General features: G+C 36.2%; 1 protein-coding gene across 1 annotated transcript in view; it reads right to left on the reverse strand.

Annotated features, from left to right (window-relative positions):
• CCDC150 (coiled-coil domain containing 150) overlaps positions 1–14,960 on the reverse strand; it is a 74,821-nt gene that overhangs the window by 37,667 nt on the left and 22,194 nt on the right. Inside the window, exons 9-12 of the mRNA XM_037043717.1 lie at positions 13,389–13,481; positions 8,761–8,885; positions 8,337–8,514; positions 7,714–7,782 (exon numbers count right to left, since the gene is read on the reverse strand). Coding sequence (XP_036899612.1) covers positions 7,714–7,782; positions 8,337–8,514; positions 8,761–8,885; positions 13,389–13,481 — 465 coding nt within the window. The remainder of the gene's footprint in view (positions 1–7,713; positions 7,783–8,336; positions 8,515–8,760; positions 8,886–13,388; positions 13,482–14,960) is intronic.

Below are 14,960 nucleotides of genomic sequence, written 5' to 3' on the forward strand. Positions count from 1 at the left end.
GACCAGTCAGAAATTAAAAAATGCAGTATCTGAAATGAATAATACACAGGAAGGAATAAACAGTAGGTTAGATGAAGCAGAGGATCAAATCAACAATTTGGAAGACAAGGTAGAAAAAAACAAGCAAAGCAGCAGAAAGAAAAAGGAATTCTTAAAAAATGAGAGTTTAAGACTCACATGAACAAGTATAAAGGACACATGGACAATAACTAAGGTGGGGGGCGGAAATGGGAGGGAGGTGGGGAGCACTGGGGGGCGGGGCTAGGGCTGGGAATACAAGACAGAAAACTGTACTTGAACAAGAACTAAATTTTTTAAAAAAGAAAAACCTTTGGGATAACAAGCATAACATCTGAATCATGGGAATACCAGAAGGAGAAGAAAGTGAATAAAAAATCGAGAACCTATCTGATGAAATAATGACCAAAAACTTCAGTAATCTGGAGAAGGAAAAAGACACAGAAGACCAGGAAGTGTAGAGTTCCAAACAAGATGGAGCCAAGGAGGCCTACACCAAGGCACAACATAATTAAAATTACAAAGCTTAAAGACAAGGAGAGAATTCTAAAAGTTGTAAGGGAAAAGCAGGTAGTTACCTACAAGGGAGCTCCAATTAGCCTCTCATCTGATTTCTCAACAGAAACATTTCATTGGCATGGTTGGGGTTGGAGGGAATGGTAGTGGGTAAATGCAGACAACTGTACTTGAACAACAATAAAATAGTTTTTTTTTTAAAAAAGAAAAAAAAAGAAAAAAATTTCAGGCCAGAAGGGACTGGCATGAAATATTCAAGATGATGAAAAACAAGGACCTACAATCCAGGCTACTTAACCCAGCAAGGCTGCATTTAAAATTAAAGTAGAAATAAAGAGCTTCCCAGACAAGAAAAAGCTGAAGAGTTTATTAACAACAAACTAGTACTGCAACAAATGTTAAAGGGCCTACTTTAAGAAAAAGAAGGAACAAAAGAGAAAGAGAAAGAAAAAAAAGAGGAAAACAGTCTAACAATAATATGGCCCTAAACACTCATCTATCAATAATCACCTTAAAAGTAAATGGCTTTAATGCTACAACCAAAAGACACAGGGTAGCTGAATGGGTAAGAAAACAAGACCCATATATATGCTGTCTCCAACAGACCCATCTCAGATTGAAAGATACACACAGACTAAAAGTAAAGGGATGAAAAAAGATATTTTGTGCAAATAGGAAGGGAATAAAAACTGGGGAAGCAATACTTATATCTGACAAAATAGACTTTAAAATCACAGGTATAGCAAGAGACAAAGAAGGTTACTACACAATGATAAAGGGAATAATACAACATGAGGATATAACCCTAGTAAACATGTATGCACCCAATATTGGAGCACCTAAATCTGTAAAGCAAATCTTGATGGACATAAAGGGAGAGATCGACATAAATACAGTCTTAATTTGGGATTTTAACACCCATTGATTTCAATGGATAGATCTTCCAGACAGAAGATCAACAAGGAGACAGTGGGCCTTAACAACACATTAGATCAAATGTATTTAATTCATATCTTCAGAACATTTCATCCCAAAACAGCAGAATATACATACATACTTTCCAAGTGCACACAGAACTTTTTCTAGGATAGACCACATGTTAGGACACAAAAAAGACTCAACAAATTTAAGATTGAAATCATAGCAAGCATATTCTCTGATCACAATGCTATCAGTTGAGAAACCAACCACAAGAAGAATGCTGAAAAATACACAAAGACATGGAAGCTAAACAACAGGTTACTGAACAATGGGTCAACAACAAGAGCAAGGAAGAAATTAAAAGATATCTTGAAAAAAATGAAAATGAGAACAATGCAACCAAAAATCTGTGGGACACAGGGAAAGCAATCCTAAGAGGGAAATTCATAGCATTACAAAGCCTATCTTAAGTAACAAGAAAAAGTTCAAATAAACAATCTAATTTTACACTCAAAGTAACTTGAACAAGAACAAACAAAGCCCAAACTGAGCAGATAGAAGGAAATAATAAAGATCAGAGCAGAAATAAACAAAATCGAGTCTAAAAATATAAAAGATCAATGAATTCAAGAATTGGTTCTCTGAAAAGATAAACAAGAATGGCAAACCTTTAACTTGACTCATCAAGGAAAAAAGAACAAGACCCAAATAAATAAAATCAGAAAGGAAAGAGGAGAAATAACAACTGACACCAAACAAAGGATCATAAGGAAATATTATTAACAAATATATGCCAACAAATTGGAGAACATAGATGAAATGGATAAATTCCTACCAATATACGATTTTCCACAACTAAATCAGAAGAATCAGAGAATCTGAATAGACAGATGACACCTGATGAAACTGAAGCATACTAAGAAAACTCCCAACAGACAAAGCCCTGGACCAGTTTGGTTCACAGGTAAATTTTACAAACATTCTAAGAACTAACACCTCTCCTTCTCAAATTATTTCAAAAATACAAGAGGAGGAAAGACTTGCAAGGTCATTTTATAAGACTAGCATTACCTTAATTCCAAAACCAAATAAAGGCACTACAAAGAATGAAAATTATAGTCCAAATACCTGATGAACCTAGATGCTAAAATCCTCAACAAAATATTTGCAAATTGAATACACCAATACATGAAAAAGATCTTACATCAAGATTAATTGGGATTTATGCCAGGAATGCAAGGTTAGTACAACACTGTCAAATCAATAAATGTGATTCACCACTTAAACAAAATGAAGGCTGAAAACCACATGATCATATCAATAGATGCAGAAAAAGCACTTGATAAAATCCAGCACTCATTTAGGATAAAAACACTCAGCAAAGTGGGAGTAGAGAGAACATACCTAAACATAACAAAGGCCATATATGACAAACCCACGCCCAGCATCAAACTCAATGGGCAAAAACTACAAGCGTTCCCCTTAAGATCAGGAATAAGACAGGGATGTCCAATTTCACCTCTCTTATTCAACACAGTTCTGAAGTCCTAGCCATAGCAAACAGACAAGAAAAAGAAATAAAAGGCATTCAAATTGAAAAGGAAGAAGTAAAACTGTCTTTACTGATACTGATATATAGAACCCCAAAGATTCCACCAAGAAACTACCAGAACTGATAAATGAATTCAGCAAAGTTGCAGGATATAAAGTTAATATCCAGAAATCAGTTTCATTTTTATATGCCAATAATGAATTATCAGAAAGGGAAATTAAGAAGACAACCCAATTCCCAATTGCTTCAAAAAAGATAAATACCTAGGAATAAACCTAACAAGGATATAAATCACCTGTACTCAGAAATTTAAAAGACACTGAAGAATCTGAGGAAGATGCAAATAAGTGGAAGCACATACTGTGTTCACAGATAGGAAAAAACAACATCATTAAAATGTCTATGCTAAAAAGAAAAATGGACTCATAGACATGGACAACATTGGTGATTGTTGAGGGAGGTGGATATAAAGGGACTAAATGGTAATGGAAAAAACAATAAAGATTAAATTAAAAGAAATGTTGACGCTACCCAAAACAATGTATAGATTCAACATAATTCCTATCAAGATTCCTATGACATATTGCACAGACCTAGAACAAATATTTGAAATTTTTATGTGTGTAACCACAAAAGGCCCTGCATAGCAACAACAATCCTGAGAAAGAAGAACAAAACTGGAGGAATCACACAACCTAATATCAAACTGTACTATAACGCCATAGTAATCAAAACAGCATGGTAGTGGCATAAAAATAAACACATAGCTCAATAGAACAGAAGAAGGAGCCCAGAAATAAACCCCCACCTTTATAATCAATTAATATTTGACAGAGGAAGCAAGCACACACAAGGGGCTAAAGAAAGTTTATTCAATATATGGTGTTAGGAAAATTGGACAGATACATGCAGAGAAATGAAACTTGGCTACCTTTTTTTCTTATACAATGGAATACTACTGGACCATAAAACACACACACACACACACACAGAGTTTTACCCTTTGAGACAGTATGGATGGACCTGGAGAATATTAAGCTAAGTGAAATAAGGCTGTCAGAGAAAGAAAAAACACCATATGATTTCACTCATATATGGACTTGAATGAACAAATTGAACAAACAAGCAAAATTGGGACAGATTCATAGATAGAGAGCAGGATGACAACTAAGGGGGGGTTAGGGTAGTGGGTGGAGGGATTAAGCAAAAAGGAAAAAGGCCTCATGGACAAGGACAACAGTGTGGTGATTGCAGAGGGTGGGGAGGGAGATATAAAGGGACTGAATGGTAGTGGGGAAAAATACAATAAAAGAATTTTAAAAAATCGATAAAGTACAAGCAACCAAAGGGGAAAAACAGATAAAGTAAACTTCATAAAAATCTAAAACTTTAAAAAGACAATCCATAGAATGAGAGAAAATATCTGCAAATCATATCTGACAAGGTCTACTACCCAGAATATACAAAGGAGACCCCCCCAAATCTGGAATTTATTTATAGAAAACGTGTACTTATTCTCACATGTTTGAACTTCAGTCACCTTTAAAGTACTCTCCATATGATGCAATATACCTATTGAAATTTTTTTATTGCTCAAAAAGTTCTGAACTCATTGATTTTGATGCCTTTTAGTATTTCTGCCATTTTATTGTTTTACCACTTGTGCATCAGCAGAACATTTCCTCTCGAGGACTCTTTTTATCCAGGGAAACATCAAAGTCACTCAGGGTGAGTCGCTTGAATAGGGAGGGTGAGCATGGGGTTCATGATGGTTTTGGTCAAAAACTGCTTAACACTCAGAGCGGTGTGGGCAGGTGCACTCATAAATCACCCATTGTGAAATGGGCAAACACCATTGAAAGAGTCTTCAAAAAAAATTCACTGGTGCAGAACACAGCCTTTCACAACAACACCAGCTGGTACACTGACCAGATGGCTTCCTAGAACCCTCACCTAGTGGAGGAAGCCTGTACTATAAGGGGCCTGCCCTCCACAAGATATTTAAATTTTCCACAAGATAATTTCATGTTTTTGTGGTGGGTGGGGGTTCCCTTCTTGTATAAAGAACTCTTACAACTTAACAATTAAAAGACATAAAACCCAAGTTAAAAACAAGCAAAGGATCTAAACAGACATTTATACAAAGAAGATACACAAATGGCCAATAAGCACATTAAAAAAATGATAAACATTGTTATCATTAGGGAAACACAAATCAAAACCACAGTGAGATACCACTTTTGTACCCACTAGGATAGCTATAATCAAAAAACAAAAAATGATAGCCCTGGCCGATGAGGATGGAGCATCATCCTATAAACCGAAAGGTCACAGGTTCGATTCCCGGTCAGGGCACATGTCTAGGTTGTGGGTTCAGTCCCCAGTCAGGGTGTATACAAGAGGCAACTGATTGTTATTTCTGTCTTACATTGATGTTTCTCTCCCTGTCTCTCTCTTTCCCTTCCCCTCTAAAAAATAAAAAATAAGAGTAAATAACAGGGGCTGATGAGGATGTGGAGAAATTGGAATCTTTGTACATTGCTGGTGGGAGTATGAAATGGTTAGCACCATGGAACACAGTCTAATGTATGGAAAGTTAAACCATACATTAACTTTCCATGTGGCCCAGTAATTCCTCCCCTGGAATATATCCCAAAGAACTGAAAACAGGTACTCAAACAAATACACATACACACGTTTATAGCAGCACTACTCACCACCGCCAAAAGATGGACACAATACAAATGTCCATTAACACAAACAAATTGTGGTGTATATGTGGGAGTTAGAAAAGATGCTCCATACTATTAGTCACTGGAGAAATGCTAATTACAGCCACAATGATATACTACCACATGCCATAATGGCTAAAAGGAAAAACAGACAATCCTAAGTGTTGCTGAGAAGATAGAGAAAACGGCAAGTCCTGTATTCCTGGTAGGGATGCAAGATGATACACATCCTTAAGAAAACAGTTGAGTAGTTTGTTAGTATGACAAACATATTTTACCAGAAATCCAATTCCTGATATTTACCCAAGAGAAATAAAAATATATGTTCATATGTATTTATACAGGCAACTCCCCAAATGTCCTTCATTTGGCAAACGGGCAAAGAAACTACAATATATCCATATATTGGAATACCAACTGTAATACAACAACACGGATGAAAGTCAAATGCTCTATGCTAAATAAAAGAAGCCAGACTTAAAATGCACTGTATTGCATGACTCCACCTATGTAATCCTCTGGAAAAGACAGCCACAGGAACAGAAATACAGATTAATGGCTGCCAGGGGATGTTGCCGGGTGGAGGGGGGAGGCTGATTATAAAAGAGCAGAAGGGAACTTTCCGGAACGACAGAAATGCTCTATGTTTTGATTGTGGAGGTAGTTACATGCTTGCAGGCATTTGTCAAAACTCGCTGGGTCAAACACGAAAAAGGGTAAATTTCACTGTATGTAAAATTTAAGTCAATAAACCTGACCTCAAAAAACCAAAGCTTTATGAAGAACACACATATTAAAAATACTAATTTAGACCCAAAAATGGGACTCTGCAAGCATTACCACTGGCCTAATACAACTCCTCTAATGAGCAAGAGTGTCTCAGTGCCATCATCTTACGCTCAGCCCACATTAAGGCCACCGAAATCAGACTAGCAGAATAGCACTGTTTTTGCATCAGCCATGTAACATTCACCATTTCTAAAAAAGGATTCATGAATTTAATAGTAGACACCAGTTTTACAATTTTCAGAAAGCATATTTGAGGCCAAATTTGACACCAGCAAAATCCTTACTACAAGAATTTAGTTTGATTCAATCGGTTTTACGGTGGCTATTTCAGTTCTCTCAATATTATTGACTAAACCACAGCGGGCAGCAACCCCCTGGTGAATGGTATTTGAGTGTCGGCTAAGCATTTAGCTTTCTTTCCTGTGCCCAATTCTTAAATTAAAATTTCGCATATACATAGTGACACAAATGCCAAAGCCAAGGTTCAAGCCAGAGGCTAGAAACTGTCAGGTGTGATGTCTGTGTTGACACCTGTTGCCCGTCTTCCTGAACTGACTGCCCGAGCAGGCTAATGTTCCTTGATGCTCTAGATACATTCTCTAGATAAGTTTGATACATAACCTTAATTCTCTCCAAATTTTGAAATGCAAGCAGCAATGTTTTAAAGATGGGTTTTTTGTTTTACTTTGGTAAGAATGGACAACAGTGTGGTGATTGCTGGGTGGAGGGGCATATAAGGGTACTAAATGGCAACTGAAAAATATATAATAAAGATTAAATTTTTTAAAAAAGAGCTGTATTTGTTTCTCTGGCTAGTCTTATTTTAGAACCCAGAAAAGGTACTGAAGAAGCCTGTATTCGTTTCTTTAAAAAACAGCAATGTCAGCAACATCCCTTTGCCTCCCACACGCCCATCAGCTCACTCTCAGGGGATTCCTGGCGAACTACTCAGTGAACAGAAGGGCCAGAGGCAGTGATGACTCAGTGGTAAACACCAGATGCTCAGTAAGCGAACAGTGCCCCTAAGGAGGCTTATGCTGCAGAGCCGGCTGTGCTCTGAGCTGGTCCAGCATCATGGCTTCTCCACTCCCCCGTGCATTGGTGTTCACCAAAATAACCCAGCTTGTCATAAAGATAAGCTGATACAGAAGAAAATAAAATACAGTGAAAGAAAACATAGAATACCTTGTTTTTAGCTAATTCCTTTTCAAAATTGCATTTTTCTTGTGCTGTTTCTTTCTCTGTTTTATTAACCTGCCCAAGAGAGGGGGAGGAAAGAAAGAAATGGGTCAGTGTTAAGGCGGCTGGCAGGCTATCTCCTATAGCAGACATGCCCTGCATGCCAATTAATACCTACACTGCAGAGATAGCACATCCTCTCAGAAAAGGGGCCACTCAGGGAGTCTCTGAAGCAGAGCAGACTTCACAAACAGCCCTGAAATTAGAAAGACACGTCTGCACGTCAGACTCTGCTAGTTCCTCCCTAATGAGGAAGACAGGGCTGTTCCCCCCTTAGTCTACATTATTTCATTCTTTAGGAGAAATCAATAAAATCTGACCCCCAAACTAACATGAGGATGTGTATGAACTATTTGTTAATAGCCACTAAATGCTGTATAAGGGTATATACTATTTGGCACCAACTACTTTACATGCTAAAAGACATAAATTGGACACCTAAATATTTCTTTAATGGGCAACTCTGACAAAGTGCATCTGGGTTGCATTTCTTATCTTTTGCACTTCAAATACAATTTTAAAACAAGATGACCACAACCAGCAGTGAATGTAAGTCTGCTTCTACCTACTTCTCTCTGAAGTCTTTCCTTCTCTTCTAGCAGAGATGTCTTCTCTTTCGATGATGCTTCCAATTCACCTCGCAATCTTGCAATAGTAGATTCTAGCAGCTCTTTCTGGACTGCTGTCCTCCTCTCAGCATCCTGTGCTTTCTGGATACACTGGTTATGCTCAAGGATTAAGTGGTCCCTATAGGAAGAGATCAGGGAGATATGAAAGCTAAATGAGAGTTCTCTAACAAAAAGACAAAATGTTCTTACAGAACACATCCCTTGCCTGAGAGCAGTTATCACAATGTTTTAAAAAAACTGGTTCCTTGAGGGCAGTGTTTTTGTGGCTGGACTGGCAAAAGCAGGATTAAATGTTTTCATTTAAGATAAGGAAGACAAACACAAGACCAAAAGATGCAGAGGAAGTTTCCCACGGTTTACTTACAGATGTGTCTGGAGTTGAGTTTTCTCATTCTGAACATTCTGCAGCTGACTGGCGATACTGGCGTGGGCTGCGTCCAGCAGGAAGTTCTGTTCTTGAAATGTGTGTGTGATCTTCTTCTGCTCTACCTGAGTGTTAGAGGTAATATGCAGTGCTGAAGCCAGAAGGTCATTTGACAGAGCTTTAATCACAGCTGATCAAAGATACTGACATACCTTAAGAAGGTAAATTTTATAAGCATATATAAAAACCTGTTTTTTTACAATTTTAATATATGTATTTTATTGATTATACCATTACAGTTGTTCTATTCCCCCCTTCATTCCTTTCCACCCGGCACACCCCTCCCTCACCATTCCCCCCTCTTAGTTTATGACCACGTGTCTCAAGTTCTTTAGATCCTGTATTTCCCCTACTATTCTTGCCCTCCCCCTATTTTCTACCTACTGTCTATCATTTTGTAGCTCTACTAGCCAACAATCAAGATCCATTATTCATTATTCATTAGATCAGCTTGCTGTAAACTTCATAAAACTCCTAAAATGAGGATATTTTAGATAAAAAATTCATATTAATAACTTTGGTACTTTAAAATTTCAGTATAATATATACTATATACTTGATTTTTTAAGTAAAATAATATCAATTTATATAAAAAGTAAAAAGAACCTTTTGTTGCTGTCACCCCCCCTAAATAATCCCACTCTCCAGGGAAAATCATGTTTAATAATTTGGTGTAAATTCTTTTGAGATTGTCTGAAATTGCACTCAGGTGCTGTTATTATCATTGTTATGACAGAATTAATCTTCTCTGGCTCACCAATTTGGAATTATCACAACAACATTTTTTTTAATACTTTATTCATTTATTTTTAGAGGGGAAGAGAAGGAGAGAGGGAGAGAAGTATCAATGTCTGGTTGCCTTTCTGTGTCCCCCGCTGGGAACTGGCCTGCAACCCAGGCATGTGCCCTGCCTGGGAATTGAACCATGATCTTTTGCTTCACAGGCCCGCTCAATCCACTGAGCTACACCAGCCAGGGCTACAACATTTTTATACAAATCCTCTCTACATATAATTTATAAGGCTTTTGTGAATACAGTACATATTAACAATTACCTTTGTAAACACATTTCAAACACTTATTTGATTGCAAAGCAAACCTTCATACCTTCACATTTGGTGAAATGGAATCCCACTTGGCTAACATTCCAGTTTTAAAATATTTGTGACCAGCTCTGGCTGGTGTAGCTCAGTGGATTGAGCACGGTTCTGTGAACCAAAGGATCATGGTTTGATTCCCGGTCAGGGCACATGCCTGGGTTGCAGGCCAGTTCTCAGCAGGGGACACATGAGAGGTAACCATACATTGATATTTCTCTCCCTCTCTCCTTCCCTTCCACTCTAAAGATAAATAAATAAAATCTTAAAATATATATATATATATTAAAAATATCTTTAAAAAATAAAAAAAATAATAAAATGTTTGTGACGGTGTTACATGCACATGTGACATTTTTCAGTTCACTAAATTTGTAAGCTCCATGCAAGTAGGATTTTGTCTTGTTCACCACTATGATCCTGGCTGGATCTAGCACCACACCCAAGCAGACACTAAGTGTTTGCTAAGTTAATAAAAATATTTATTAAGTACTCATTATGTGCAGAATATGCCTGGCGCTCTGGGAAATAACAAAGACATAAGACAATGCCCTTTCTTCTATGAAATTCACAATGTTATACAGAAGATGAGCTATGCACATAAATTACTACTATCCAATGCAGAAAAGAACAATAATATAACATTGGAAGCAAAACGTATAAGTGAAAACACTGGCTTTGGAGTCAGACCTAGGTTTAAATCCAGCTCTAACCCTTACTAGCTAGATAACTTCTGGCAAGTTAGCTTTTTAAATCTCATTTTCCTCATCTGTTAAATTGGGGACAATAAATAGTCCTGACTCGTGATGCTGGCCTGGGCTTCACCCAGCAGTATACCATGACTGCCAGAATTGAAGGAGGCCATATATGTGAAATCCTTTGCATAATTCTTGGTATATGGTTAGTATACTCCAAAAAGATTAGAGCTGTTGTAATGATTATAGTCTACTTAGTGATCCAGGCACATAAGATGAAAGAGAAAGCTGATCCCTTCTGGTTGAAGTGACCAAGCTTCCTAATGAAAGTGAGTCTTAAAGAACAAAGAGAATTCAAAGAACTGAAGATGATATCAAGTCCATTCTCCGCAGAGGGAATGGCATAAGCACAATGGGAAAGCACAGTTGTTTGCGGAGAAGTAAGTACTTTACGGTCAGTCATAAGCGTTCTCCATGATTCTATAAATAATTGGGCAGGTGATTACTTTTCATGAGGTAATGATATTTGAGAAGAAATCATTAAGAAAGTCTAAGGCCAACTGTCCCCTCTGGTGAAACCCGAAAACCAGTAATAAAAAAAGTCAATAAATTCTTGGAATGAATTGTTAAAATATTTTATGTATCCAGTTGGCTATGCACATTTCCTGATCTCTTAGCAAGGAGGTTACCTGCTAACTCTACCAGAAATTGGTGTTAAATGAACACCTGCAGAACGGCTTAATGGTCAGCAATAATTTTGGCATTTTCCACTTTAATGGTCTGAAACACGCTGCTCAGCTCTGCATGCTTTCTAGTCAGCTGGCCATTCAAACCCTGAGACAACATACACAGCACGTCATAGATCTCTCCAACAAGTAATTACATTTACCTGTAGGCCATTATTTTTGATGACTACATGGTATTTCATTCAATATGCAAACTGAAGTTACCAAACCTATTCCCCACTGATATTACATTAAATTATAAAATACTTTCAAATATTTGGAGTCAACAACCAAAACATTTGACAGTTTACTGATCTTTTGTTCTTTACAATTTTGAACACAGGTCAAATAGAGCAAGACATTTAAAGAATGGAATTTACATGTAGAAGTCTGGCCAATATTACAGAAATCCATTTCAAAAACTGGATGAGAATCAGAGTTCCTTAGCTAACATCACAATATTTAAGCTCATTCATCACCAAGTATGTATTCATAAAAAGCAAACTGCAGATAATTGTGTCATTTTACAAGATTAATCTTCCAAAATAAAACAATCTTCTGTGCAACAGATTAACCACACATGTAGTTAGTTTATACTTCTCTTGTCCTTTTGCTATTTTGAGATTTGTACTCCTGTGGAAAATATTTATCTTAATAATCAAATATCTTTAATCAAAGTATATTTGGCAAATAGTTATGTTTTATTGAACAAGTTTTTCAGGGATAGCAGTAAATGACTGAAAAAGCACTAGGAAGAGACCCTCAAAAATAGTAACAAGAAAGGAAAGATAAATGAACGATTATCTGGAAAGTGTAAGTGGTTATGTATAGTAGTTAGAAACACATGCAGGGACATTTTGAAGTTATAATCAGACGTACAAACTATTCACCAAGGACTACTGGAGGGTGAGGCAGAGGAGAACTCTCACTCCTTGTAAAGAAAGAGCTAATGTTTCCCTGGCTGAGTGGCTCAGTTGGTTGGAGTGTCGTCGTCCCATATACCACAAAAGGTTGCAGGTTCGATTTCTGGTCAGGGCTCATACTAGCAGTAGACAACTGATGTTTTTCTCTCATATCACTGTTTCTCTCTCTCCCTGCTCTTTCTCCTCTCTCTAAAATCAATAAACATGTCCTTGGGTGAGGATTGAGGAAAGGAAGGAAGGGCTAATTTTCTTTGGAGCTGTATTGCCTGAGCTCAAATTTTGACTCTGTCATTTATTAGTTATTATTAAACCTTTCTGTATATTAAAGATCTTATCTTCAAAATGAGAATAATAGTTTCTATAATAGTGCTATTGCGAGGATTACAATGTTAGTAATATAAGGTGCTTAGAATTGTGCCTGGAATATAAAATGGGTTAAGTTAAACGTTACTATCAGTATAGCAATAATGATAGTTATTATTATTATATATTTTATAAACAAATTTATTTTTTGTATTTGTCATAAAGAAAGCACAGCAACACTATGATCCCAACATTAAAGTAGCCAAATTGTCCTAACCAAAGTTCTTTTAAGTGATTATCTCATAGGGCCCTACAAGAAGTAACTTGTTTGCCTGCATATTCGATTACTCCTCTCCATACATATGCATGTGCGTAAAACATCAGTTAAATTTGGGAACTACAATCCCATAGAAAATGATGACACACACTGCCAAAATCCTGCACGCGTTTATTAAGTTCCTACTATGCTATTTGCTATAGAAGACACAAAGACTTAGACTTAAGATACAGCCTTTGATGTTAAACTGCTTATAAGTGAATAGGGGAAAAGAAAGGCATATACCATTCAAGGAAAAAAGCAGAAAGCAAACCAAGTGTGAACTAGTGATCTGGCAGTGTATCTCTCACACACAGGAATTTGGAGAGGTAAATGAGAAAGGCAGTCAATTTGATAGTATTTCATAGATGAAGTAGATCTTACAAAAACTAAACTTTGGATGGTGGTAATGGCATGAATGTGTATCTTCAGGGTTAATCTTGGTTCTTGGTTCCTTAATTGAACAAAATTAAATAATACCTAAAAACTAGAGAAATGAGAACTCTTACCTGTGCCTTTTCTGATGCTTCATGAAGGGATATTATCTCAGACCTCAAGTATGCATTTTTTTCATGTTCCTTGTTGAAAGACATCTGCACATTCTATAGGGAAAAAAATTTCTCTCTCTTTAACACGTAAGAGCTATTACATGCATCTCTATTAAAATACCTGTTCTGTCCTAGACAAGAAAAACTTTAAGGACTTCATCACTATTAAACCAGCTTTACAAGAAATGTTAAAAGGTCTTGTATAAATAGAAAAGGAAAGGCCATAACCAGAAATAAGAATATATGAGAGAGGAAAAAACCTCACAGGTAAAGCTAAATATTCAATAAATACAGCAAATCTGATTTAAAAAGCTACTATGAAGGTTAAAAGAAAAAACTATCAAGCTCAACTCAAACTGCAATAAGTAGTCAGGAGATACACAACAAAAAAAGATCTAAAATATGCCATCAGTAACATAAATCATGAAGGAGAGGGTAAAAATGTAGTCCTTAGAGACTGTATTTGAACTTTACCTAAAAGATTAAAATAGATGGCTATAGAAAACAAATGATGTACAGAAAACCTCATGGTGACCACAAACCAAAACTCTACAAAAGATATGCAAAGAACAAAGAGGAAGGAAACTAAATAAAGCACTAAACAAAAGCAGCAAACCACATGGAAGAGAGCAAAAGAAAGGAACAGAGAGAACTATTAAAACAGCCTAAAAACAATGAACAAAATGGCAATAAATACATGCTTATCAATAATTATTCTAAGTGTAATTGTATTAAAAGCTCCAAAAAAAGACATCGGGTGGCTTAATGGATTAAAAAACATAACCTACCTATACACTGCTTATGAGAGACTCACTTCAAATGGAAAGCCATACAGACTGAAAGTGAAGAGATGGAAAAAGATATTCCACGCAAACAGAAATTAAAAGAAAGCTAGAATAGCAATAATTACAACAGACAAAATAGACTTTAAAACAAAAAAAGGTAAAACATGTCAAAGAAGGACATTACATAATTATAAAGGGGTCAATCCAAGAAGAGGTTATAATAATTATAAATATTTATGAATCCAACATACGAACACCTAAATATATAAAGCAATTATTAGTAGATGTAAAGAGAGGAATCCACAGTAATACAAAAATAGTAGGGGATTTTAGTACCCTACTCACATCAATGGATAGATCATCCAGATAAAAAATTAATAAAGACATAATGGCCTTAAATATCACATTAGATGAGATCCATTTAACACTTATAGAACATTTCATCTAAAAACCGAAGAATACACATTTTTTTCAAGTGCACATAGAACGTTCTCCAGAACAGATCACTTAGTAGGCCACAAAAATAGCCTCGATACGTCCAAAGGAACTGAAATAATATACTGTCACATAACACAGGATGAGATAAGAATCCAGAAAAATTACCGCAAACAGGATCTACACATTGCGTTTGATCTAGATATAGCTCAAATTGTATTAAGATATAAAACTGGTAATACTTCATTTTTTCCCATTTTTTAATTGTGGTAAGTTTAAATTGTGGTAAAACTAACATAAAAGTTACCATTTT

The sequence above is a fragment of the Sturnira hondurensis genome, unplaced genomic scaffold, assembly GCF_014824575.4.
Source record: "Sturnira hondurensis isolate 20B ecotype Veracruz unplaced genomic scaffold, ASM1482457v3 Scaffold0004136, whole genome shotgun sequence".
Lineage (NCBI taxonomy): Eukaryota > Metazoa > Chordata > Mammalia > Chiroptera > Phyllostomidae > Sturnira > Sturnira hondurensis.